The following is a 27,610-nucleotide window of genomic DNA, read 5'->3' on the forward strand; positions in this document are numbered from 1 at the left end:
ATAATTACTAGAAACAAAATATATATATATAAATATATATATTCTTTTTTTTTTTTTTTTTTACAAACTTAACAACGCTAATACAATTTCTCAACTATACTCAGTAACTCTTTAGATTCCTTCCTATTAGAAAATGTCAAACTGTACAAGTAGTAGTAAACACATCATACATTTTCACTTACATTACTCGAATAAACGGAACACAAACTTAAAACGTAGGACTTTCGTAAATAGTAGTCACATTTGAGCGTATGAGAAAACGAGTGATATTTTCTGCAAACGGCTCCCACTCGGTAGAAAAGTATTTAGCATAGCGAGAGAATCAAACCTCTCGAACGTCTGATAGTTACAATAGATTTACTTTTCTTGATAGTTTGACGGTATATCGAGAACGTGTACTATCACAATAAACAAACCTGCTAAATCCTGTTGATATAAAACAAACACGCTATGGTTATTAACAAACATCATTGGAAGGAGTAGGAAGCAAATAATATGTTACAAATAACATAACCCAATTGGGTACTTCAAACAAGAATATAAGACCCAGAACAATGCACAATGCATAATTGTCGAGAAGGAATCCGTAACGGCCCAAGCCTACCGCTAGCAAATATTGTCTGCGTTGGCTCGTTACATATCTTCGTCAGCCTCACAGTTTTAAAACGTGTCTACTATGAGAGGTTTCCACACCCTTATGAAGAATGTTTCGTTCCCCTCTCCAACCGATATGGGATCTCACAATTCATCCCCCTTAGGAGACCACCAGCATCCTTCCTGGACATCGCTTGGTGTCTGGCTCTGATACCATTTGTAATAGCCCAACCCCTCCGTTAGCAGATCCTGTCTGCATTGACCCGTTACATATCTTCGTCAGCCTCATAGTTTTAGAACATGTCTACTATGAGAGGTTTCCATGCCCTTATAAGGAATGTTTCGTTCCCCTCTCCAACCGATATGGAATCTCACAATTCACCCCCCTTGGGAGACCAGCATCCTTGCTGGACATCGCTCGGTGCCTGACTCTGATACTATTTGTAATAGCCCAAACCCACCGCTAGCAGATATTATCCGCTTTGGCCCGTATCGCCATCAGTCTCATGGTTTTAAAACGCGTTTACTAGGGAGAGGTTTTCACACCCTTATAAGGAATGTTTCATTCCCCTTTCTAACCAATATGGGATCTCACAATCCACCCCTCTTGAGGGCCCAGCGTCCTCGCTGGACATCGCTCAGTGTCTGACTTTGATACCATTTGTAACAGCCCAAGCTTACCGTTAGCAGATATTGTCCGCTTTGGTCCGTTATGTACCACCGTCAATCTCACGGTTTTAAAACGCGTTTATTAGGAAAGGTTTCCACACCCATATAAAAAATACTTTGTTCTCCTCTCTAACCGACGTGGGATCTCACAACAACACATCAAGTCATGGACTTACCAAAAACCAATGAGGAAAACAAAGGAAAAGATCAAGGAAAATAATATCAGAACATCAGTACAGTCATTAGAATTATTACTGGTTGCTAACCACACTGCATAATTGTGTATAGCACTCTCCAAGTAACATGTAGACAGAGACTTCTATATACTCCTAGAGTTGGTGTTCTAAACACTTGCCTTAATCAGAAGGGGGATTACCTCAATAATATGAATCGTTTTGGTATAGCAGCACTCTCAATCCTCCTGCATAAGATGCAAATAGGGTCACTAAGAGATAAAAATCTTAATACAAGTGGAAAAATGGAACAAATAATTTCAGTTCATGGTTCGGTGTGATAGCGCGTTTTTTCTTCTTCTTTTCTTCACCTACATCCTAGCAAGCTATACTTGGGTGGGATTTGATCGGGATATAATCGTATTGAAACTGTCAACCTAAACATAGTATAATTGATAATGCATATACCCTTAATCAACAGGTCAAAGGTTTGTTCGAAGGTTTGTTCGAAGCTCTCCCCTCATATGTTGTTGAACTAATAAAAAAAAAAATGGTAGTGAAGCTATAGACATGGCAAGATAATTAGCTACGTATATTATTGTCTGAATTCTGCAGAGTCCTTTCAAATATGATGTGCATTGGTCAATGAACAACAACCACATGATGTGCATTGGTCAATGAACAGCTGGAAAAAAATGTACACAAAAATGCAAGCCCATATAGTTCTCCAAAGGATCTCACGGTTAAAGAAATTCAGCAAGGATATTATTACAATTCTACAAAGAGTAATAATTCAGGAAAAGGGAACAGTAGTAAAAGCAGTAAAAAGCTTCCAAATTACAACAGCTTTGTAAGAGTTCGAAGCTCGAACCAACCACTAGCAGATATTAGTTCTCTTTGGGCTTTCTCTTTCGAACTTCCCCTAAAGGTTTTTAAATCACTCTGCTAGAGAGAGGTTTCCACACACTCATAAAAAATGCTTTGTTCTCTCAAACCGATGTGGGATCTCCACTATCCACCCCCCTTCGGGGCCCAGCGTCCTCGCTGGCACTCGTTCCCTTCTCCAATCGATGTGGGACCCCCCAATCCACCCCCTTTGTGGTCAACATCCTTGCTGGCACACCGCTTAGTGTCCACCCCCTTTGGGATTCAGTCTCCTCGCTGGTACATCACCCAATATCTTGCTCTGATACCATTTATAATAGTCTAAGCCCACCGCTAGTAGATATTGTCCTCTTTGGGCTTTCCCTGTCAGGCTTCCCCTTAAGGTTTTTAAAACATTTGCTAGGGAGAGATTTCCACACCTTTACAAAGAATGTTTCGTTCTCCCTCCCCAACCAAGGTGGGATCTCACGCATGCCCATCACATTCGTAGGTTTCAACATCTATCTTTAAACTTCTCGAACTAATACCACATCGTTTAATGTGAAACCATATTCCTCATTGTACAATATTGTACACGTACATCAAATGTGTATGAAAACTACATACTTAAGCATCAACCTAATGGCAAAGGCGCCTTGCTAGTAAGAAGAAGGAGAAACTACCAGTTAGGAATGAGGTTAAATGCATGAGTTGAACTGAATAAGCTAAATTACTCTAGAAGAATTCTGCACTTCTATCACAAAATTACACAGATGAGAAATTCTTTTTCATCTCTCATTCAGCATTAATTTCTATTCAAAGAAGTTACAGGAGAACGTGATACGATTACAATGAAGCATGTCGTACCGATCAGTCTTACGAGGTCCATTGGATAAATTTACTTTCTAATTCAAAAGAAGTTTGCATAAAACTTAAGGTTCATAATCCATAATTCTGGTATTCAACCCTTCTTAGTTTTGAAGCAGGTGAAGCTTCATTTGTCTCAAAAACATGCCCAATCAATACCCTTTGCAAACTCCATTTCGTAAAAGGTTCATTTTCCATTTTAGTTGGAGTTTTAATAGAGTAAATTTCTTCTGGGCACGACCATGGGGCTTTACCTTCTCATTTATCGATGCAAAAACAGTTTTCACCGACTCGAATACTTCTTCAATTGGCCTTGCAGCATCAATCTAAGAATTGAATAGGAAATGTCAGGTGTATATGTATGCTAAAGGGAATAGAATTTTCAAAATGCAGATTCATATCAGATTTACCTTCTGAAGTTTCCCGATAGATTCATAATACTCAACTACAGGGAGACTAGACTCTAAGAAAACCTTGAAACGCTTGCGAGCTGTCTCAATATTATCATCCTCTCTTCCCTAAATCACTGAACTTAATTAGCCTATTTGGTAATTGGTTGACATATAACCTTTCAGTTGAGTAAGAGTGCCAAAATGGACCAACCTGATTCCTATTTAAGATGCGCCTCTCCATTTCCTCTTTGGGGCAATTGAAAAACAGGACAAAAGCTGGCTCTATACCAGTCTAAAAACGATCAAAAAGTGGTAAGTAAGAAGACTTGGAATCGAGCAAGGCAGTAAAAGGAAACTAGAACATGTTTGAAAGAAATAGGGGAAACACGCTTACAACAGCCTCGAAAGCAGCACGGTTTTCCTCATTACGTGGAAAACCATCTATAAGAAATTTGTCGTTCCCACTTTCCTCCATTGCTTGCTGGAGAAGATTTACTGTTACATCAGAAGGAACAATCTTCCCTTCATTGATCATACTTCTGATCATTAGACTGAAGGTAACAAAAAGAAAGTATATCAACCAAAGTTCAAATTCTATAAGTCTTCTGTCAAGCATATGAGCAAGCCATAGAACACACATACCCATTTTCAGAACCAGAATTCATTTCTGCCCTAAGAAGATCACCAGCACTAAAATGGGAAAAACCAAAGTGCTCAACAATGTATGCACATTGTGTCCCCTTTCCACTGCCCGGACCACCTATTAATAACAATGCCAGACAAACCAAAACTTCAAATTCGAACAGCATCACAAAGAAGAAGATTTGAGACGGCATGGCTAGCTGAAAACTTTTTCTTGGGGGTGATTCAAAAGACGATACGATGGGAACTGTGGAGCTTATGGAACGGTGGAAATGAAGAATTAAGGAAGATACAGAAAAGGAAAGATATTCAGAGAATCAACCAATGAACAAGAACGAATTTGAAAATTTCGACCACTAGAATCTCAAACAAGCAAGAAGATCCTATATTTTCATCTTGTCTGAACCATTATTAAAATGTTAAATTTACCTAGAACAAAGACAACTGTAGGCTTCTTCTCAACTGCACTTCCATTTGCTTCCTGAAACAGCTTAAAGATATCAGTTAAGAGTGACATACACATTGTGCTTTCGAAACTAGCCTATGGCCTCGTTGATAATCTTCTCGGTTTCTGAAAATTAAACTAATAGATACCATTTCCACTCAAGAATTTCTTTGCTTTGATATCTACTTTCTAAGAATGTTTGCAAAATTCAAGCCAGGTTTTAGAAAATTAGGCCCTATTTGATAACCACTTGCTTTTTGGTTTTTTGTTTTCGAAAATTAAGCCTATAAATACGAGTTTCACCCATGGATTTTCTCAAAAACCAATCCAAGTTGAAATTCAGCTAAGAAATCAAATGTTTTGTTAAATAAGATGAAACCCATGGTAGAGAATTGATGAGAAAATGAGTACAATTCTTAAAAACCAAGAACTAAGTGGTTATCAAAGGGGCCTTAGTTGTTGTTTTTGAAATTTGTTTAAGAATTCAAATGTTTCCGTTAAAAAATGAAATCCATTATAACAAAGGGTGAGAAAACCTAATTTTCAGAAATAAAAAACCCAAGAACACATATATAGAATGGAGCTTAAATTTTTAATAGAACAGCTTCAAGTACCTCACTGGTGGATGCATCCACAACCGTTTCCATGAGCCCCAACTAAGTATGGTTCAAATAAGAACGATCTACATGCATTAAAATTTGAATACACAATAAAATTGTGTATGATTGTGAAAAAATTATAGAACATCATAAGTTCATCAGCTTAAATCGGACAAAAACATCATAGAACATACACAAACAAGAGAACAATCCATTCAAAAAGATAAACATGATCATCCAACAGAAAAAAATATAAAAAATTACTCCAAATTCTATTATTATCTAAGTTTTAGCAGATGAGCAACAGCAAATTACATTCAATCGATTTCCCACAATTTCCCCTCCATTTCTGTGAACATAAAAACACATACAGTGACCGAAACCGAAAATTTTTGCATTTCATCACGATTTTAAAGCTAATCCAGGTCGCAATTTATCTAATCAATGCAAGAAAACTATACAAATTACCAACAGCGATGAACACATGGCATAAACCAGCAAAGAAAAGAAGCTGCTCACTGTAGAGAGAGAGAGGGAGATAGCCGCAAATTCAGTACGCAGAGATGAAGAAGATTAAATAGAGGAGCAGAGATGAAAATTCTAAGCAAAGCCGGCGAGGATTATGGTTTCAATTTGGGATATTTTCATAAATAGTCATAAGAACAGTGCAATTTTCAAAATTATTTTTTAAAAAGAATATAAGAATTTAATTTTTTTCATTTATATTTTTTAAATCATAAAAGTTAAATTTAATTAAGGGCTAAATTTGTAATTTAAAATAAAAATTGTTTTTAAAATTTTTAATTCATTTTTTTAATTTTCCCAAAATTAGTGCAGTGTTTAAAATTTATTTTATTTTTAAAAAATCAACAATTTAATTTGGAATTTGGGAAGAAAAAAAAGTGTAGTGGCCAAAGAGAATAAATACCATTTTAATATGGAGAATGAGAATCTAATTCCAAATTTTGGAAATTCAAATTAATTGTATGATAACCAAAATTCCAACAAAATTTTAAATTAATAAATATGTTTAATAAGATTTTAATATATACTCTGTGTCGGTTGTAGCCTACAACAACACCTAGGGCTCACGATTTTAAAATGCCTTTACTAGAGAGAGGTTTACATACCTTTGTAAGAAATGTTTAGTTTCCCTCTCCCATTGTTCTCACAATCCACCCCTTGGGGTCAGCGTCCTCGTTGGCACACCCCTCGATATCTGACTCTGATACCATTTGTAATAGTCTAAGCCTACCGCCAGTAGATTTCACAATCCATCTCTTAGGAGCCAACGTCTTCGTTGGCACACACCCCTCAATGTCTGACTCTCATACCATTTGTAATAGTCTAAGCCCACCGCTAGTAGATCTCACAATCCACCCTTTGGGTGCTCATTGGCACACCCCTCGACGTGTGACTCTGATACCATTTGTAATAGTCTAAGCCCACCGCCATAGATATTGTTCACTTTAGCCCGTTACATGTTATCATCAACCTTGCGCGTTTAAAATGAGAGTGAGAGTGTGAGAGAGAGAGAGAGAGATCCAATATGAAGGAGATATGTGGTTCACACACTCAAAGAGAAAAGAATGCAATCTCTTCATCATCCCACCATCATCCCTCTACCTTCTACTCCTCATCCGCACACCCACCGCACCCGCCACCATTTTTGCAGCCATTTCCCCTCCACTCTTCCACATCTTGGCCGCCAGCGCCGCCCTCCGCCAGCTCCCGCCGCGGTTGTCTCCCCAAGCAGGTACTCACAGCTCCTTCCTCCCTCCTCCGACTTGGTAATTGTGGGATACATGCAATTAGGAAGAATTTGAAGGGGCTCATATGCAAATAAAATAAAGTTTGTTGAGGGATTGAATTGTTATTTTAATATTCTCAGCTCGTGGGAGAAGGGCCCTATTGAAGCTGTTCTGTTTGACATTGATGGAACACTTTGTGATTCTGATCCTCTCCACTTCTACGCCTTCCGCCAAATGCTTCAACAGGTCTCTCTCTATTTATTAAATTAAAATTTTAATAATTTTTTAACGTTCTAAGGTTCATTAAACACGTTTAGAAATGGTTGAATTTATTGGTCTTACAGTCCTAACCCTAACCCACTGCTACCAAATATTGTTCTTTTTGTTCGAGTTCTTTCCCTCAAAGTTTTAAAACACCTCTAGAAGAAATGTTTTGTTTTTTCCTCTACAACAGATGTGAAATCTCATAACCGACCCTCCTTGGGGGCTCAGCATCTTCACTGGCACGTCACTCAGTGTCTGGCTCTGATATCATTTGTAACCGCCATAACCCACGGCTACCTCATATTGTTCTCTTTGCCCTTTTCCTACAAGGGCTTTTAGATTATGAGATCTCGGTTGGAGAGGGGAACGAAACACTCTTAAAAGAGTGGGTTATGGGTTACATTTTTAAAATTCCGCTCATTATTTATTTTATTTATTTACTTATTTTTGAAAAATAAAATAAAATTGGTGCAGGTTGGATTCAACAATGGAGTCCCAATCAATGAGGAATTCTTCATAGAAAACATAAGTGGAAGGCACAATGAGGACCTTTGTGGCATCCTCCTCCCAAATTGGGACCTACCCAAAGCTAGAAAATTCCTTCAAGATAAAGAAACTTACTTTTGCAGGTTCGGGTTCGGTTTTATTGTACTTATGTTCGTGTGTTTTCTAGAACATTCATATAACTAAAGGTATCGTAACCCTACTCGTAATTCCTACACTATGACCTGAAAATCATTCTGAAAAAATGACGTGCACCTTTCGTGTCAGAGTTAGATATGCATATTGAATAGATATCAAGATTAGTTAACCAAAATCGATTGGAATTTTTAACTCATCTCCACCAGACTAGCAGAAGAGCAGTTGGAAGCCATAGAAGGGCTGGACAAGGTCTGCAAATGGATCGAGGAGCGCAGGATTAAACGCGCCGCCGTGACAAACGCCCCGAGGCCGAACGCCGAGCTGATTCTTTCGATGCTTGAACTTACAAATTTTTTTGAGGTGGTGATCATAGGGAATGAATGTGAACGTGCAAAGCCATTCCCTGATCCTTACTTAAAGGCTCTTCAAGCTCTCCAAGTCTCTCCCCAACATGCTTTTGTCTTTGAGGTTCGTTTTTCGGTCTAAGAATTATGATCAATACTTTACGAACGATTTGTGAAGTTTAACTAAATGAAACCGGAGTTCAAATTTTTGAACTATAAAAACGAGATTGAAACTAAGTTCAAATCATATTTTGAAGCGATAACGATGCATCATATTGAAACTAAACCTGAACCGTCACTAATATTTCAATCGAAACCCTTTTTTTGTGGTAACAGGATTCGGTATCAGGAGTGAAAGCAGGAGTGGAAGCTGGAATGGAAGTGATAGGAATTGGGAGAAGAAACCCAGATGAGTTACTCAAAGAAGCTGGAGCTCGTTTTGTGATTAGGGATTTTAATGATCAAAATCTTTGGACCCAACTACTCGTTTAACTTCATCCTCACTCGTACACCATGTTGGGTCTAACTCTAATACTATGTGTAACAGGCTAAAACGGACAATATCTACCAGTGGTGGACTTAGGCTGATACACTCCCCTTCAGCGTTCTTTTACTTTCACAAATCACACTTGTTGCTAGCACACACCACATAGTTATTAGCTATCAATTCTTTTTAAATTATTTTTTAATCATCATATCCTCAGGATCATTCTTATTCAGATGTGATATCAGTTCATTGATATATCCTCATTTACTCGGGTGTCACATGTCCATGAGCTTTCATCTCGGTTCATCCCCGACCCACATTCTATTGAAATATATAGTAACTATTAATTCTTTTTTTAACCCTCGTATCTTCACGATCACTCTCATTAACTCATTCAAATACTCGATTATCACATTTCAAAATATTCTTTTAAGAAAGTTGAAAATGTCTATATGAACAAAAATTTTGAAAATAATTATCAAAGAGGATTGATTAAAAGGAAAAGTGTTGACCACTTCAAAAATCATTAAGAAGTCAACGCAAAAGAAATTAAAAAAAATATAGATATATATATATATATACTAGATTTGACCTTTGAAACAAAATATTAAATTTAATTTACTTTATTCATTTCATTTTATTTTATTCTTTTAGCAATTAAATATCTTATTCTTTTAGCAATTAAATATCTTATCTTAATCTATAAAATTCTTACCTTAAAAAAATATTATCCTCAACTTTTTTTAATTAATGCAATGAGAATCCTTAATTAACCCATCAAAAAAAATAAAAAAATATGCTAATAAGGTAAATTACCTAAAATTTCTAAGTTAAATAATTTATATGTAAAAAAAATTATTTACAACAGTTAAAAATATTTTTCATCAAAATTAATATAAAATATTTAAAAAATTAAATGAGTGAATATAAAATATTTGAATTTGACCTAATCCTTTTTTGAAATAACAAATAATGGCATTAGTTTTACGATATTAAGTCAAGAGTCAAATAGCCATTTTAATATTCATATTTAAAATTTTCTTTTATTTCTATTTTATTTATTTATTTCAATCATCCCCATACATACACACTATTGAATTTATATTATTGATTTTTAGTTTTCATTTTTGGAGAAAAAAGTCGACATTCAAGTCGGGATGCTAATTTTTTTTCGGAAGGACGATATCAGCCTTGAACGAGACAAAGAAATGAGATGAAAGTATGAAGGAATTTTTCTTGTGACCTAAATGAGGATGGGAACGGGAAATGAGATGGGGAAAATGAGGGTATGGAAGCTCGCTAGCCTTGAGAATTAAACCAACAAATTGATTGAAGCAAATTCGTCCAAACAAACCGTACTCAAACCGATCTAGTTAAATCGGGCCAATGTCTAACAGAAAATGGAGCTTGTAGGATCAAATTGGTTTACTACGAAACAACCTTTGCATTCAACGCACGAGTGTGCTTCTTCCAGTGATTGTTGCATAATCACCGGTAGTTCTCCTCCCTACTCGCTCAGTCGTGCACATAGACGGTGATATTATCGTCCCTTAGTTATCTATACTTGAGCATGACGAGACATGATGACAGTGAAAAATAATCTTAGATCAACCAACTTAAACGGAAAAACAGTGGCACGAAGGAGACAAGTCGAGAAACGGGAGGTCAACATGGTGAAGACATTGCACTAGAGTCAACACATAACCTGCCGTTAAAACTCAATTTAGACGCTAACCCTAAGACCGAAACAAATTCGATGATGTAGGATTTTCAATTCATGACATCATCAATGAAACACAATTATCTTGCATTCCCAAACCTAGTATTTGTTAAATTATATGTTTTTTTATTGTTTACAATAATTTTTATATCATTATGTTAATTAATTAATTAATTAATTGTCTTATAGTTTAAACTTTAGTAAATAATAATGCATAAAATAATATAAAAGTCATAATTATATGAAAATATGCACAAAAATATCAATAAAATAGAACGGTTATATATATATATAAAATATATTTTAACCGTGTCCGTACCAAGGTAGATTTACCGTATCCAGAGTAAATAGTGGAAGCGGGACCATACTATGAGCTGTCATTTACCATATATTTCTTTATATTTTATGGAAACATTCCAAATTACTCTTTTATCCTTCAAATTCCACAAACGCCCAATAATAATATAAGGTAAGACAACCATTATATAAAAATATAAATAAATAAATAAATAAACTTTTATTATTTTTTAATTTTTATTTTCTTCTTCTTTTTGTACTTTTTTCTTAATTAATATTTTCTTAATTTTTTATTATCAAACTTTAAATTCTCTAAGAAAATTAAATAAATTGTTTTTACATAATAAAATAAACTGAAAATAATTAGCATTACCCGTAGAAAAGGTTTTAAAATTGACCAAATAAATTAAATATTTTCCAAAATTTTTAAGTCTATCCTTCACCTTAATTTATGGTGAGTCATAATAATCACCCATTTAAAAAATATTCAACTCCGTCAACTAACCCAAAATTTTTAAGTGCTTAGATCCACCACTAGTAGATATTGTCCTCTTTGGACTTTCCCTTTCAAGCTTCTCCTCAAGACTTTAAATGGTGTTTTGTTCACCTCCCCAACCAATGTGGGACATCACAACATTTATGTTTGATAGCCAGCTGATTGTACTTCGAAATTTAATAGATTGATGCATTGAGTTGATAGCTTATGGATGTATATTTATGTTTCATCGATTAACTCTGATTCATACCTATTAAGTGTATTACATTTTAAAATCATTGGTAAATGTAACACAATACGGTACTAGCTCATTGGCTACTCTACTTACTGGGAATGAAATCTGGTACATGTTGAATGGGACTCCCGCTTATGACATATGAGATGTGGATGATGGAGCTGCATGTTGTTGGTCTTTTCGCGTGAACGCAGAATCCATTTTGATCGTGGAAGCAGGGTGCAGACCATGCTCTTGCCTTTAGGCCCGTCTACTACCAATATCTCGAAATATTTGGACACCCACCTAGCACCCGCTCCACTTACACAATTAGCTTAAAAGTTCTTGATGTCTAATAAAAATATTAGTCAAATGATAGGCTTATATTTAAACATAAATGAAGGTGGATCGTTATTTGATACACTACTAATATATTCAAGATATTAATAAAAGGATACATATTAATTTTTTTATATGTGGTTGATTTATTCAAAATATTATTAATAAAATGACACGTTCCAAGTCTTAAACCCTGTGAGATTAAAACGTGCGAAAAGTAAAAATGTTCAAGTCTATCAGTGATAGATATGTATTAACGACTGGGGTCTATTAGTGTTAGATGCACCACTAATAGATTTCAATATGCCATATCATTATATCTTAAGGTCTATATATATATAATTTTAAATGATTCTAGTGCACTGTAAAGAATGTAGCTAAATTGTCCAAACTCGAGCTAACTTAATGATAAGAAGGGCTCGTAAGTATTACTAACCTAAAAGATCGGAGATGTTTAGAAGTGCTAGATGATTTGAATTAAATATGAATATATATATATATTAATGAATGATTTTGCTCGTCTAGTTTTCGGTTGAACGAAAGTTAGGGTACCATTGGCGACTTTTTTGTCTGTGTTTAGAGGCAGTTCTGAAAACCCTAATTTGTAAACCATTATTGTGTCATTTGAAGCACGTAGTGAAAAAACTGAGTTACGGACGATATTTCTTTGTCAATATTGTGAGGAACGCTCAAATTTGATAATCTTGAACGTATAATCTACAACCAACACCCAAAAATGGTTTTGCTCTGATCCAGTTTTCGATTCGATGAAAGTCGGGGTACGGTCGACGACTTCATTAATTTATTCTAAAAGGAATATTTTTAAAATATATATATAATTATGAATAAATAAAAAAATAAGGAAGTGAAACGTGGTTAATTGTGGACCAACTTTATTTTTTCAAAACAAAAGGGAAAAAGATAAATTTTAGGTACCAAAAAAATTATAAATATAATTAAGGTTAAATTAAAAAAAAAATATAATTAGTCCTAGTTAAAATTTTGATTTTTTTTAATAATTTTATAAAACTTATAAATAATATTTGATGGTGGGATAAAGTTATCATAAATTATTTGTATTTTATGATTGGATTAAGCTATAAGAATTAATTTTAATATTTAAAAAAAATGGGAAGAGAAATTTGTAATTTAATTTGGTTGTATGTATATATATTAATGGAGTAATGTGTGTCCGAGAAACGTATGATATGAGTGATATTACCTTTTTTATTCCACTCCGACGCCATAGAAGGCAAACCTTCTTTTCTTTCTTCTTCTTCTTCAGATCTCTTCTCTGTTCTTAAAATGCCTCTCCATATCCAAAACCTTCATCAGCCTTCTTCATCTCTTCTCCTAATTTGATTTCAATTCCATTTTCAGTTTGTTTGGAGTTGCTGTTGTTTTGGTTTGATTTTGATTCGATTCTGTTATTGTTCTGATCTTCTCCTCCTCTGTCGCGGAATGAGGTGCAAGAAGCATCTCTCCGACGCCACGAGCGCCGTTGGAGTCTGCAGCACGTGTCTCCGTGAGCGGTTACTTTCTCTCATGGCGGCTCAGGCGAGGGCGGATGCACACCAACGGCAGTTATCTCGTCTTCGTGCCTTCTCGTTGGCGGAGGATGTTCCGAGGAAGTCTGATACTCTTCTGCCGCCGCCGCTTCCGCCGCCGTTGGTGTTTCCGCGGTCTGTTTCTCCGTATGTCTCGCGGCGGAAGGTTGAGGACTCTTCGTGGAGCTTTGCGAGTCCGTTGGATGATCGACATCGTCGATTTCATCACCGCTTCTATAGTACTCCGCAGGTTGGACCTACTTACTACGGCGGCGGTATTTCTACTTCTGCTTTTGTTACTACCGGCTCTGTTAGTAGAAAACAGAGGAGTAGATTTTCGTTTTGGTCTAGTCTTTTCAGGTCCAGATCCGAGAAATTGGATACGGTTCCTCGTGATTCTTCTTGTGAACCTGCTTCCTCTTCGTCTTCGTCTTGGATTTCGTCGATTTTCTCCGGAAGGAAAAGGAAGAAACAATCGAAGTTTTGCACGATTGAAGAAGCAATTGATCAGAGGAAGAAGCCTCCACAGTCGCGATTCTTCTCTCGAGGAATGTCGCCGGCCGCAGGAGCGAGCGAGGCGGACGGAGATTATGACGATCGCCGCGACGGATCACAGTTGGCGAGTGGTTACTCCTCTGAGTCCTCGAAATGGAAACCGTCTCCAATTGCGTCTCACGGATCAACGGCGAGACGAGGGAGACAAGGATTGAGTCGGAACGTTTCGAGTCTCGCGTTTTGCTTGAGTCCACTGGTGAGAGCTAGCCCTAACCACCTCCACTGGAACCAGAAAGGACTGCCGCCAGAATTGGCGTACTCCGGCGAAGTTAGGGTTCAGGCGAAGCCTCATCTCTCCGAAGCGGCGTCGTTTAGCGCGAACCGGTCTCGAAAACTTGCGGATTTCGGAAGAGTCAATACCAACCGTTGATTTCTAAGACCGTTGACATATCAAAATAGACGGTGCTGATTTGATCTCTCTCTCTCCCCCCCCCCCCCCCCCCCTTCTCACACACACAAAAGAGAAAAAAAAACCTACAATTACGGTTTTGCCCTCCCTCTCTACACCAATTGTTTATCTATCTTCAGCTCATTCCTCAGCGTAAAAGCTGAAAGAAAAAGAAAAAAAAAATCGAAGGATCAAAATAGTAAAAAAGAAAAAAAAGAATGTAAGATAGAAAGACAAAAAAAAAAAAATTAAATTTGTTGTTATTTCTGTATATTAATTAATTAATGTTATTTACACAGAAATGAAAATGATTTATCGGTTAATATTCGGATTTAAATATAGAATCTGTTTTTTTTCCTTTCTAATCTTTTTAAATTTATTTATTGATTCGAATATTTTCAATATTAAATAACAAAATTAAATGCTTGTCGTCGATTGGCTCGTGGTTGGATACGGTGGTTGAAGATTTGACGAGTTGATGTGGCGGCGCCACGTATACGATTACAAAGTTTTGTAGAGAAATATATTCGTTTAAATGAGGTTAAATTTATTTGTGGCCCCACCGCTTGTAGTTGTTTCCGGTTTTAAAACACGTTTACTGCGAAAAGATTCTTTCCAATCAATATAGGATCTCACAATCTACCTCCTTGGGGGTTCAGTGTCCTCGCTGACACATCGTCCGGTGTTTAGCTTTGATATCATTTGTAACAGTCCAAACTCACCGCTAGCAAATATTGTCCGCTTTAGCTCGTTATGTATCGCCGTCAGCCTCACGATTCTAAAACCGTCTACTAGAGAGAGGTTTCCACACCCTTATAAGAAATGTTTGGTTTCACTCTCCAACCCACATGAGATTTCATATAAAATCAATATAGTTTTGGTTTTAAAAAATCCAACCAATTTTGAAGTTATTTATTAGTATCATTAATAAACATAATTCAACGGACATTATATTTCAATCTAAAACAAGTTTATCCTTGAATTTAGCTGAATTTAACGTTTTCTCATTATTTCCGTGTATACACAAACCAGTAAGATCAACAAGAGCGGAAATTTTTTATAATTCTCAATTTTTTGTTCAATTACACGTCTTTCTTGGCCAACTTATATGTAATAAAGAGTTAAAAATTGTCTGTTCAAATGATTAAGACATTAATAACTTTCCCTTATAATCTCTAATACATCGTATTCTCTTGCTGGAATAGTAACATCTTACGCAAAAAGTCAACGTGAATCGGATACGGTGGCGGCAGCGGCGGAGTAGGGTGGTTGGTGGAGCAACCACCGCATAGGTTAGTTCAAAAAGGGGAAGATTGGCGGTGGGGTCAAGACGAATCTCCCAATCTCATTTCACTTCTTTTTTTCTTCTATTCCATGTCTGATTTTGCCTTGGATTTTAGCAAAAGATTCAATGCTGTTTAGGATTCTTTTTTAAAAAAACGGATATATATATATAAGAAACTTTTTACCCGATATGATCGATCAATGAAAGTTTGAAAATGATTAGAAGTAGCTATTACATTTCGAATGACTTCTCGTAATTGCTATATATGTGTTCTTAATAAGGAGTTGAAAACTATACTATTGCTATGCGTCGGAGAGAGATTTTACTATTATTATAATTGTTCGATCCAAAGTTTCGAAACCCATTATTATCTAATGGTTAGATTTTTCTTTTCATGTATTTGAATATTATTAAAAATAAAAGTACTTTTGTTGTTTTCAATTCAAATATTTCTAATGGTTCAAAAATTTAAAATTACTTTTTTTCAGCTTTAACGGAAACAAATTATTTATCTTTTGTTTGAATTTCAAAAAAAAAAAAAAAAAAAAAAAAAAAACATTATTTTTTACCCTTTTGAGCGGTTTGTTGTTTAACTTAAAGTCACTCTCAAAAAAGATGTTCTTTGGATTTTTTTTAAAAAAATTAGACGTTGTAGTTGTGATGATTTTATAATCCATTTTGTTTATTAAAGAAACTATGGTCGATAACGATTCAAAGTCAGGAATCGATTGAATAGTTGAATTCGACGATCTGAAAAATTCAATTAACCCAACCCAACTCGTGCCGTTTGAGTTGGATTATGAATTTATTTTATGTATTGAGTTAATTTATGGATTTTCGTGAAATTAGATATGTAACCGCTCAATTTAACCTAACTCAATCCACAAACACTCTTAGAACATATCTCTTGACCTTTCGAGTTATGCTCAAGCTAATTTGAAAAATATATACAACGGAAAACATGTTTACTGTTAGGGATAGTTGACCGACGAAAACATGCTTATTCGGATGGTGACTGGGCTGGTTGTCCCGATACTCGTCGTTCTACATCCGGCTGTTATATTTATCTTGGTAACAATCTCGTTTCTTGGAGTGTCAAAAATAATCTACTTGCTCTTGCCATGACTGCAGTTGAACTTCTTTGGGTTACGCATCTTTTGCATGACCTCAAGATCCCTATTTCACAACCGCCCTTACTCTTATGTGACAACAAAAGTGCTATTTTTTTTTTTTTTTTTTTGCTCTAATCCCGTTCCTCGGTCAAACATGTTGAACTAGATTATCATTTTATTCGAGAACTTGTTATTGCTGGCAAACTTCACACACAATATGTACCTTTCCATCTCTAAGTTACTGACATCTTCACAAAAAGTATTTCTCGACCTCTCTTCGAATTTTTTAGAACCAAGTTTCACGTTCGTTCAAATCCGACGCTCAGCTTGCATAGGTATTAAGGATAGTTGACCGTTTATTATAAGATATTTGCCTCTTTATTAAAGGCAACTATATTGGATTCATTTATTATTGTTTCCATATTATTGGTAATTTACCATATTTCTCTATTCGGTAAATGATTATAAATAGAGAACTTTCACCATCACTTAGACGTTGTGGTTTCAGCAAACATTTTCATTTACACGTCCATATTATCTATTTATCAACTACGAAGATTCAACACAAATGCATGTGAAGAATTGAATAAGAATGAAATGAACATATTTCTACCACATTTAATAGAAACAATACAACACACTAATATATATGGCTAACCTATTCTTCTTCTCCACCCATCTCTCTTTTTTCAACCATTGCATTCAATTCCTCTTTTTCTTTTCTTCAATGTTCCTTACACCAACAATTTTTTATTCAAAATCGTCCTTGCGTAATTGGAAAGTCGTACCTGCTGACCAGCACGGATCTTTTGTTAACTAGCGATGACTTATACGGAGAGATGAAAAATCGTCCCGTGTTGACCAGTGGTCAATTAAATGAGTTTAAGTTATGATGGTCACCCACTTAAAATTTAATGTCGTCGTTTGGTGATCTTAACAATCAAATGTAATAGGGTCAGACAACTTGGTCCGATCAATTAGTTGTGAGATCTCACATCAGAGGAACGAAACATTCCTTATAAGAGTGTGGAAACCTCTTCCCAATAGACGCGATTTAAAACCATGAGACTGCGGCAATACATAACTGTCAAAATGGACAATATTTGCTAGCGGTGGGCTTGGACGTGTTAGACGAACACGACTCTCCACAATGGTATGATATTGTCCGGCAATACATAACTGTCAAAATGGACAATATTTGGGACGTGTTAGACGAACACGACTCTCCACAATGGTATGATATTGTCCACATAAGCTCTCATGGCTTTGCTTTGGACTTCCCCAAAATGCCTCATACCAATGGAGTTAGTATTCCTCACTTATAAACCCATGATCATTCCCTAAATTAGTCGATGTGGGACTTCCATCATCCAACAGGACGGTTACAAAGATGAGTTTAAAATAATGTTGAGTAGGATTCAATTTTGGTGGGGAACCATTGGACTTAGGTCGTATTTGTATTTATTGCCATTTGATGCTATGTCTATGTTACCTAAATTAATCCACTTAATGACTAACAAAATCATGTGCTTCATCATGATGTCATTCTCCATTTAAAAGATTCAATCACGAGCGTTCTTACTTTGGGTTGGGTCGAGTTGAGATATTGTTTAGACCGAATTTAATTGTTTACATTAAACATTTTTTCAACTCAAACGATTCATCTTAAATAATGATAACAATCCAACCCAATCATAAAATTTTTTCGATTGAGTTAGTTCTTATTGTTTATCCAAAATTTTGCTTTTATTTTTATTAAAACCAATCAAGAAGATATTACAAAATATTTTGCCCAAATTGCTTAGGAATGAATAACTCGGGTATTTATAGGAGAGGACAGACCTAGTATACAAAATTTATTCTTAAAATTTCTAAATATGTATTTCTAAAATACACAAATATCTTTATTCCTAACCTAACTTAATTATGGTCATAAAATAGGAAAGTTACAACTCGGAAGGTTAAGGATTTTCATTTTGATGTTATACAAAGCCATGTATGCTATTTTTGTAAAATAGAATTGAGAAAGGTAGTAAAAGAAGCACTTGTGCTTTCTTTTAGCCAATGACTAAGCTTTTTACAAGTTTATAAAGTTTAGATTGCATGATTAGAATCATTCAAGCTTGACATATCAATCTTACTTGTGGAGTGATTCGAATCTCAAAAAAGTGTTCTTGTCTTGAGATATTCGATCAACAATGTAATCTGAATCTAATTCCTTACCATTTGGTATCAAAACTTTTCCCTTGGATTGATTCCTTATCATTTGGTATCATAACTGGCCCACAGGCCAACTAATGAAAAGAGAGTTTAGAGAGGAATGTGTTCAAGTCATGTGATCACATACCCAACATTTAGCTGGTCGGAAATTAGATCTTAGGTAGATCTTAGGTAGATGACCATCATAACTTGAATCAAATTTTTTTCAAGCTTTTCATTATTTACACAACCGTTTCTTTCCACAAGACGGATCCATGATAGTTCCAAATACCATAAACAACAACCTCAAACATTGTCCGATAAAAAAAATGTCTCAAAACATTGAAATATAGAAGCAAACAACAATGACCTGAATAAGAATATCTGATATTCATAGAAACAAGAAAATGTTCAAATGGTCAAAAAGGTTCTCTAACCTATATGAAACAACAAAGCACAAAGAGAGCTTACTCTGTTAAGATCACAATAATCTATTACTCAAGTTGAGTGGAAAATTTATGTCGACAAAAAAAAAAAAAAAAGAAAAAAAAAAATCTGTTCTTCCTATCGTTTCATGTCGCTTTGAGCAAGAAAGTAAACTTCAGCAGCAGTCAACAGCATTCTAAGTACATAAAAGGCTACAAATACACAAGTTATTTCGTCATCTCTACCAACTCGTCGACCTCGTGTGGGCTGTTGCAAACTTAAAAAGCCACAAATTCTTAACTTTTCATACTGCCATGAAACTAAGTAAATTATGGGACATCATGAGTGCCACAGAAGAGTAATAATTCAAGACTAACCTGTTTACTTCCAAGATTTTTATACCAAATGAATGGTCTTATCTAATAAACTTAGAACAAAATACAGTGTAACATACCTGTGAACCGAGAAGACTTTGTCCGCAGGTTGCATAAGATGTGAATATCAACAAAGGAACCTCTCATCACGGGGTTCATTAGTTTTGTTTAGCCTTCTTTGTACCTTGGATTCATCAATATAGCTTTGATATAAATAAGTAAAAAAACCCCATATGGCGAGAAACAAAGCAATGATCTTCACACCATTCATCTTGTCATGGAAAACTATAAGAGCTGCAAGGGGCGTAATGGCTAAGGACACAGTACTGATAGCATTGGAGAAGAGGGACGACACGACGAAAATCAAGGTAACGATGCCGACCGAACATGTCTGCCAAGCCACAGCTGTCCCGACCAAAGTCAACACATAAGAAACTGTTCCCTTGCCAAAGCTTGCCATTTCATTAGGCAAACTCTTCCATTCAGCACTAGCGAAAAGAGCTAAAACAGAGACAATTGTGGCAACCAAAGATGTATAGATTTGCATTTCCAACACCACAGAAAAGGTCTCCCTCTTCATAACCTTCTGAAAGGAAAGCTCCATAAGAGAAAGGATTAAAGCATATAAAGCTGAAGCTGCAAGGGAACAAATGAATCCAATGAAATATTTCGGCTTAGAGACTCCAACAGGACGTTCTGGATCATCGTTGACAGCTAAAAGTGCAGAAGACGAGGAAAGGATAATCACAGAGTTTAAAATCAAAATTGTGAACTTTTGGGAGTTGATGAAGTAGGAGAAAACTGCATTGAAAGCTAATTGGCTAGCACAAACAAGTGAGTAAGTGGAGGCAGAAAGGTACACCAGCCCAGCTGAATACAACCAGTTATCAAGAGCCATAAGGGAACCAAGCGAAAAATAGATTAACAAAAGAATTAGCACGGATGGTGGGTTAGCGGAAGAAGAAGTATCCATGGGGGAACGGATAAGGAAGAAGGGGATAAAAAGAATTGGGAAGGCAGCAGTTTGAACAATAGTTGCCATCCATTTACTACTCCCACCCTGATCATAGTAAAATCTCCCTAGCAAAACAGCAGCAGCTTGACCCACAATGAGGAAAAATATGTTGAGTGACACAAAGAGCCACCATTCCCAGCGTTTTAGATTAGCTAAAGGAAGTTCATTACCAGAAGTTTCTTCTTCATCCAGTATTGATTGTTGGTTATCTGTATTTGATATGAGAAAAAAATAAAAACAAAAAGAGTTTTAGATTAGCTAAAGGAAGTTCATTACCAGAAGTTCCCTCTTCTTCTACTATTGATTGTTGGTTATCTGTATTTGATATGGAAAAAAGTAGAAATGAAAATAGTTAGGTACAAGTAGAAAGGAAATGGAATTAGCAAATAAGAAACTGGATAGGTTTTTGAAATCAGATCGTGGGGATAATTGAACTGACAGTGCAAACAAGTATTTTGGGGGTAGAAAAAGGATAGTCATTGAGGAACAAAAGCTAAGCTAAGACATAAAAGTCATGGAAAAGAAGCACGAACACAAACACAAGATATACACACGGTTCAACACAAACAGGCTGACACGTTATTTTTTAAAAGAATACTAAGATACAGGGGCAACAAGGACAAGTGTCATAAGCGCATTCTTACGGCAGTGAGACAGTAATTGATGCAGCACCTATTCTAACCCAACGAACAAGTCAGCCGTGAGAAATTTGGACTTCGCAGATAACGTCGGCTTATGCTTGCTCAAGCCTCAAGTCACGTTTGAGAGAAATGTTTTGGAAAACGTGATCGAGGAAATACATTGAAAACAATATTATAAGCTAAAAGCGATTAGTCAACAATAACGGTTTTGCTAGCATATAACCCAGGTCAGAAGAAGTGATGACTAGTCATATCCCCTATAGTACATTTTGGGATATTTTAGCCTTGGCAATCGTAGACATGATTTTGGTGAAGGATCATACACCGCTGTATTGATACAACATGAAATAGTAAAAGTTTATCTAAGATGAAAGCATGTAAAAGGGGTTTGGAATGGACATGCGACCATAGACAACACGTCTTGGACAAGCATGACCGAGAAATCCGACATACGGCCATAGACAAGCATGACTGCGACATAAAGTGCGTATAGAAAATAAAGAACCAGAAGTTTCAGTACTTCATAGACTCAATGGAAGAAGCCAGTGTCCACGAAGTGAACATATTTAAAGACAAGAGAGATTTTCTTAAAAAAAAAAAACTCTCAAGAATCTTCAATCTCCCTCTTTTCAAAAGCAAAGAGAGATTGTCAGAAGAATGTGTATAATCGGACCAGTACATCAAAAGATAAATGTACAGCATTAAGGAGGCCACTTGAATTACCCATCCAAACATCACAAAAGAACAGTATATAAAAATAAAAATAAAAATAAAAATAAAAAATCCCGTCAGAAACCATTCTTCAGGTAGGAATTAACATATTGCTAACAGAGCTACTTCGATCAAACGATTCAAATCAATTCATCATGGATTAACAATAGAGCATTAAATGAACACACAAAACAAAAAGAATCAAACACGATTTCACTATCATTCCAAACAACTCAAACCCACAATCCCTAATAAAACAGTAGGCCATGAACGTCAAGAACTCAACGAAAAGACCTAAATAGAAAACAAGGAAAATCTCAACTCAACCGAGCCTCAGAATAATACACAAAAACGCAAAAACAGAAATCTAAGCTTGAGAATTCCATTAACGTCTCTCTTTCTCCATGATTCTAAGCATCAATGAAATCAAATTTCTGAGTGCATTATGAATTTAAACCATATCTAAACAACCATTGATTCAACTACTTGAGAAGGAAAATTGAAAGAGAGAAAAACCTGTCATGCTGTTGAAACGGGAAGAAGCTCTGCCTCGGAAACAGAGAAGCAGATTGGAAAAAGGGCTTTCGGTTTTTTTTTTTTTTTTTTTTTTTTTGCTTAAATTCCAAAACAGAGTTTAAATTTTGGATTTAATCGTTAATTAATTAATTATGCTGACTTGGAGCTCTTAAAAGGCGCCACGTGGACATCAGCAGCTACAACATTGATTCCTAAATAGTCGGATTATAAATTTCCAAAGAACCTATTAGAATTTTATGAAAACATTAGGACTAAATAGACCAACTTCAAATAATTAACTGACTAAATCCAGACCATATTTAATTGAGAGCAATTTTGAGAATACGATGACTATGAAAATGAAAATTATTATACGTACCAATAAGATGTACTTTTTTTTTCCGATGATTTGATCATAGGAATTTCATGGTTAAACGTGCTACTTAGAGTATGAATTTTCCTATGATGCATGTGAGTGAGAATAAAACATGTCGGAAAAACTTGTGTTGATCTGTATAGATAGTCTTCACTCTTAGAAGCGAGAAGTAGATAACGTGACCATGCCCAAGAGAATGTCGAGGTCATCAAGGGTCGGAGACGGGTTTATATTCTCGTCACTGCCTAACACCCCGCTTAATATAAATATATTTTCAACACATATAAATATATATAATAATTTTTTGGCTAGATTAAAAAAATTAAATTAATTAATTTTAAGAATCTAATTATAATATTTTAATTGTTAAAAATATGCTTATGAAATATATGATTTATTAGGATTCTTTTTTAGATTTTTTTTTTTTTTTTTTATAAAGATTATTAAACTAAAATACAAGATAGATTCTTAGAGCCTCTTTAAGCATAAAATTCAATATCAAACCTAATAAATCACCGTTTTTTAAGTTTTCGAACAAATTAGTAATCACAAAATTGAAAGTTTAGAGATCTATTAGAAATTTTTTCTAACAGGAGTATGGCCGTCACCCTCATAGTTTTAAAATAAGTCAGTCAGGGAGAGGTTTCCACACCCTTATAAGAAATGTTTCGTTCCTATCTCCAATCGATGTTAGATCTCACAACTCATCCCTCTTGGGGCCTAATGTCCTCGTCAACACACTACCCTTCATTCCCCTCTCCAATCGAAATTAGATTTCACATTCCACCCCTCTTGGGGCCCAGCGCCCTCGCTGGCACACCACCCTGACTCTCATACCATTTGTAACAGTCAAGTCCACAGCTAACAAATAGTCTCTTTTGTCCCATTACATATCATCATCAGCTTCACAATTTTAAAACATGCTTATTAGAAAAATGTTTCCACACTCTTATAAGAAATGTTTCGTTCCCTTTTCTAACCGAACTAGAAGAACAAAAGTTCATAGAGCTATTAAACATTTTTTAAAGTCGTAGAATCAAATAAACACAAACTTAAAAGTTGACGAACTAAATTTAAACGTATATTTTAGTATAAATGTTAAGAAAGCATATTGATAATTGAAAGAGCTATGGCAGACAACTTAAAGGTATCATTATTCCACCTCGTCAATGGCGATGAGAGGCCTTCTTTTTCCCTAAACCCATCTTCACAAACCCTACCAGCATCCATCACTGAGCTCACTTTGATATTAACATCATCATACCGCCCTTCCTTGTATGCCTTCTTCCCTTCTTCTACACTAACAACTGCCTCACAATACACCTCCAAGCAATCATTTAACCTAGCCCTTTTGTATGGATCTACTTCCTTTTTATGCAATAGACCTTCCACGTACTCGGCCGAGTTGCTCACGTTGTTTCCAATCAAATGTAACGAGATGGCTCCGAGTTTACGAAGATCGGCCGAGTCGCTACCTGGGTGGGAACGGAAGGATGAAACGCAGAATTCATAGTCGACATTTGGGTTGTTCTTTTCGCATTTCTTGCAAGTTTTTTCGACGAAATTGGCAACAACAATGGTGGTAGAGATGTTGAAGATGATCATGGAGATGATGATCATGAATGGAAATGATGAGGATTTGGGGTTCATGATTATAATGATTATGATGATTGATTTGTTTTGATCACTTTGGGATTGATTTATAATGTTTTGAATTGAAAACTATATGGTTTTGGTGGGTGGAAGAATTTGTTGCAATGCTTTTTCTTCAAACAACTTCAATCTACTTTGATTAAGGGTAAAGTGAAATCTTCTCAATTTGATAACGATTTCGATGTTTATCAGCTATGTTAGGTTATCAAGTTATGTGACATTCTACATCGGTTGGAGAGAAGAACGAAACATGTCTTAGCAGACGCATTTTAAAAACAGTGAGCTTGAGTTAAAAAATACTCTGTGTTAGTACATGGACAGAACCATTAATACCATATAGCATTCAAAAATTTGGAGACAGTCTGAAATTTTAGATTGGTTGGATTAGTGACCCGAGCAATCTGAATAAAGTTTACTACTCGACCCTTTATTTTTTTAGTTGGGTTAAGTTAGTTTGTCAGGGTTTAAAAAATACGACTTATTCACTGTACATGTTACGAAATACGACTTATTCACTGTACATGTTACGATTTGTAACCCTATTTTGGATTGGTCGAGGTGACCTCTTAAAAAAAGTAACATGTATGTCTTAATGATCTCTACAAGTATTATTTGAACTACCGGTGAAAATACCCACCCGCATGTGTCTCACACGTATGCGGGAGGGTCACCCACCCGTGGACCTACGCGTGCCTACACACGCATTGAAGATTGCATAGTGACTGGCTTTCAAACTCCAACAGATGCAGATTCTCTCGAACTTTCTTGGCGTGACGTGTCGCTCATTGGTTGGTGATCACTACTCTTTAAGCACGTGTTCGATCCCTTGCGAATGCGCTTTATTGAATTTTTCTCTGATTTTTGCTTGGCTGCCACCTGCCCTTCTAGATCCCGCCTTCGAGCAGTGTTCTTTGTTTTTGCATTCATTTTTCATCCGATTATCGACTTTTTTTTCCACAAATCCGACAAAAAAAAAAAAAAAAATTAATTTCTTTCGATTTTTATATTTTTTTCTACCTAATTTAATTCAATTTGATTTTTATCCTACAAAATTATCTTCGGTAGCGTTCTCCCACATCAGAGGGGAACGAACGAGTGTCAGCGAGGATGCTAGGCTCCGAAGGAGTGAATTGTGAAATCTATATCGATTAGAGAGGGAAACGAAATATTTTTATAAAAGTGTGAAAACCTCCTCCTAACACGTTTTAAAAACTTTGAGGGAAAGCCCAAAGATGACAATATCAGTTAGCAACGAGTTCGAGCTGTTACATCTCCTCTCGATCTTGACCCATTTTTCTTCTATGAATTTATGTCAATTCATATTACGCAACGTAACTTTACCATCAACGAGTTTTAACATTCACGACAATTGATAGATTAAATTAAAAATCGTTAAAACACAAGCGACTAAGTTGACAGAAAAAAGAACACACACCCAAACATTAAGACGAGAATTTAATAACACGTACAGATAAAGAGTTCAGAAGTTTGAATCTACGACGAACGATTTTAAACCCGGAGAAATTGCATCCACGAGTTTTGGTAGTTTAGGAGTCAATTTCTTAAGTTTATGAGTGAGAAAGAGAGATAAGAAGTTTGGGGCAGCCTGACTTTAATGTACAAAACAAAGACATATCACGATCATATCTTCTTGGAGAGACAAGAATTTTGGAGAATTTTATGTAACATAAAATTCATCCTACCGACAATGATAAAAAAAACACACATTTATCAAGTATTTTTGGATTAATTTTCAATTATCATCCATCATACGCTTAATTTTTCTTAATTTGGTTTACCAACAACTTTGCCATCATGTTTTTAATAAATATGTCGATCCAACCGTAGACAATCTTTAATTAATTTAACTTTTGCAATAATTTAGTCTCATTTGATCTCTGTACCGTTAGAAATTAAACTCTTATCGGACTAACTTAAGCATAGTTTAACTGATTAAAATATAATATTATTAACAATAGGTGAGAAAGTTTGGATCGTCGTATAAAAATTTAAATATGTTTTTTTTTAAAGATAATGTTTTTAAATTAATTAATTTTATTGAAATTTGATTGGTTTAGGCATTGATTTTGGGAAGAGTTTTAGCTGTTTTAAAATATAAATTATAGTTTGAGCCATAAAAATTAATTAATTATCATATAAAAAATTTTGATATGATATAAATTATGAACTCAATAATAAGATTTTTAATTTGTTACAAATTAATATTAGTTTATTAAATATTATTAAATTTTTTATTTTTTCTTTTTTTGAAAATTAAGAAAAAATTTCAAATATAGAAAAATGAAATTTATTGTAAAGAATAATTAAAAGAAACAATCGCAATTTTCAAAATAAAAAATAAAAAAAAATTATAAAATCGAACCTTTTTATTTATTTATTATTATTATTATTATCTTTAACCGCTAAAAAGTCGAAAATGACCTCAAAAAAGAAACTTAGTGAAAAAGAAACGTGTTTTAAATGAAGGGAAAATTTTAATTTGTACCAATATATTTAGTAATTCATTTCATATAAAGAAATGAAGGGTAGTTGGAGATGATGTGTTAAAAGAAGATTCTAATTAAAAATATACATTTAACTTTTGAAGTTAATTAAAATAAATTAAAGTATAACTGTGAAGCTGATGACACTACGGATTAGAGGGAACAATATTTACTAGCAGTGAGTTTGAGTTGTTACAAATGGTATCAGAGTCAGACACGAGCGGTGTGCCAACAGGATGCTGGCCTCCAAGGGAGTGAATTATGAGATCTCTAGTGGGTTTGAGTTGTTAACAAATGGTATCAGAGTCAACACCGAGCGGTGTACCAACAGGATGCTGGCCTCCAAGGGAGTGAATTATGAGATCTCTAGTGGGTTTGAGTTGTTACAAATAGTATCAGAGTCAGACACCAAGCGGTGTGCCAACAGGATGCTGGCCTCCAAGGGAGTGAATTATGAGATCTCTAGTGGGTTTGAGTTGTTACAAATAGTATCAGAGTCAGACACCAAG

At 35.2% G+C, this 27,610-nt stretch overlaps 5 protein-coding genes across 10 annotated transcripts; 2 read left to right on the forward strand and 3 right to left on the reverse strand.

Annotated features, from left to right (window-relative positions):
- Nucleotides 1–86: 86 nt before the first annotated feature.
- On the reverse strand, nucleotides 87–5,917 carry LOC111779102 (UMP-CMP kinase 3). Of its 5 annotated transcripts, none has more exons than XM_023659171.2 (10): nucleotides 5,765–5,917; nucleotides 5,261–5,328; nucleotides 4,631–4,682; nucleotides 4,202–4,319; nucleotides 3,954–4,110; nucleotides 3,771–3,851; nucleotides 3,578–3,685; nucleotides 1,905–3,493; nucleotides 1,640–1,684; nucleotides 87–426 (listed from the first exon to the last, which is right to left on the reverse strand). In XM_023659171.2, the coding sequence occupies exons 2-8, from the start codon at nucleotides 5,291–5,293 to the stop codon at nucleotides 3,320–3,322; spliced, it is 723 nt and encodes a 240-aa protein (XP_023514939.1). In that variant the 5' UTR covers nucleotides 5,294–5,328; nucleotides 5,765–5,917; the 3' UTR covers nucleotides 87–426; nucleotides 1,640–1,684; nucleotides 1,905–3,319. The 5 variants fall into 5 exon arrangements, with proteins under 5 accessions (XP_023514939.1, XP_023514940.1, XP_086975351.1 ...); XM_023659172.2 differs by having other exon boundaries at nucleotides 5,714–5,871; XM_087119225.1 differs by having other exon boundaries at nucleotides 3,422–3,493; nucleotides 5,714–5,870.
- Nucleotides 5,918–6,783: 866 nt separating this feature from the next.
- On the forward strand, nucleotides 6,784–8,990 carry LOC111779041 (haloacid dehalogenase-like hydrolase domain-containing protein Sgpp). Its single transcript, XM_023659095.2, has 5 exons — nucleotides 6,784–7,001; nucleotides 7,137–7,242; nucleotides 7,735–7,889; nucleotides 8,109–8,370; nucleotides 8,583–8,990. The coding sequence occupies exons 1-5, from the start codon at nucleotides 6,835–6,837 to the stop codon at nucleotides 8,736–8,738; spliced, it is 846 nt and encodes a 281-aa protein (XP_023514863.2). The 5' UTR covers nucleotides 6,784–6,834; the 3' UTR covers nucleotides 8,739–8,990.
- Nucleotides 8,991–12,999: 4,009 nt separating this feature from the next.
- On the forward strand, nucleotides 13,000–14,626 carry LOC111778728 (uncharacterized). The gene has a single exon (XM_023658704.2). The coding sequence runs from the start codon at nucleotides 13,261–13,263 to the stop codon at nucleotides 14,269–14,271; it is 1,011 nt and encodes a 336-aa protein (XP_023514472.2). The 5' UTR covers nucleotides 13,000–13,260; the 3' UTR covers nucleotides 14,272–14,626.
- A 4,625-nt stretch (nucleotides 14,627–19,251) lies between these two features.
- Nucleotides 19,252–22,664, reverse strand: LOC111779145 (putative purine permease 11). Of its 2 annotated transcripts, XM_023659220.2 has the most exons (3): nucleotides 22,569–22,664; nucleotides 20,977–21,015; nucleotides 19,252–20,909 (listed from the first exon to the last, which is right to left on the reverse strand). In XM_023659220.2, exons 1-3 carry the CDS (start codon nucleotides 22,573–22,575, stop codon nucleotides 19,813–19,815), a joined length of 1,143 nt encoding a protein of 380 aa, XP_023514988.1. In that variant the 5' UTR covers nucleotides 22,576–22,664; the 3' UTR covers nucleotides 19,252–19,812. The 2 variants fall into 2 exon arrangements, with proteins under 2 accessions (XP_023514988.1, XP_023514989.1); XM_023659221.2 differs by lacking the exon at nucleotides 20,977–21,015 and having other exon boundaries at nucleotides 22,569–22,649.
- A 1,142-nt stretch (nucleotides 22,665–23,806) lies between these two features.
- Nucleotides 23,807–24,702, reverse strand: LOC111779053 (putative invertase inhibitor). Its single transcript, XM_023659105.2, has one exon. It carries the CDS (start codon nucleotides 24,592–24,594, stop codon nucleotides 24,043–24,045), a length of 552 nt encoding a protein of 183 aa, XP_023514873.2. The 5' UTR covers nucleotides 24,595–24,702; the 3' UTR covers nucleotides 23,807–24,042.
- Between the last annotated feature and the right edge of the window lie 2,908 nt (nucleotides 24,703–27,610).

This window comes from Cucurbita pepo, chromosome 17 (assembly GCF_057944985.1).
Source record: "Cucurbita pepo subsp. pepo isolate OVF chromosome 17, ASM5794498v1, whole genome shotgun sequence".
Classification (NCBI taxonomy): domain Eukaryota; kingdom Viridiplantae; phylum Streptophyta; class Magnoliopsida; order Cucurbitales; family Cucurbitaceae; genus Cucurbita; species Cucurbita pepo.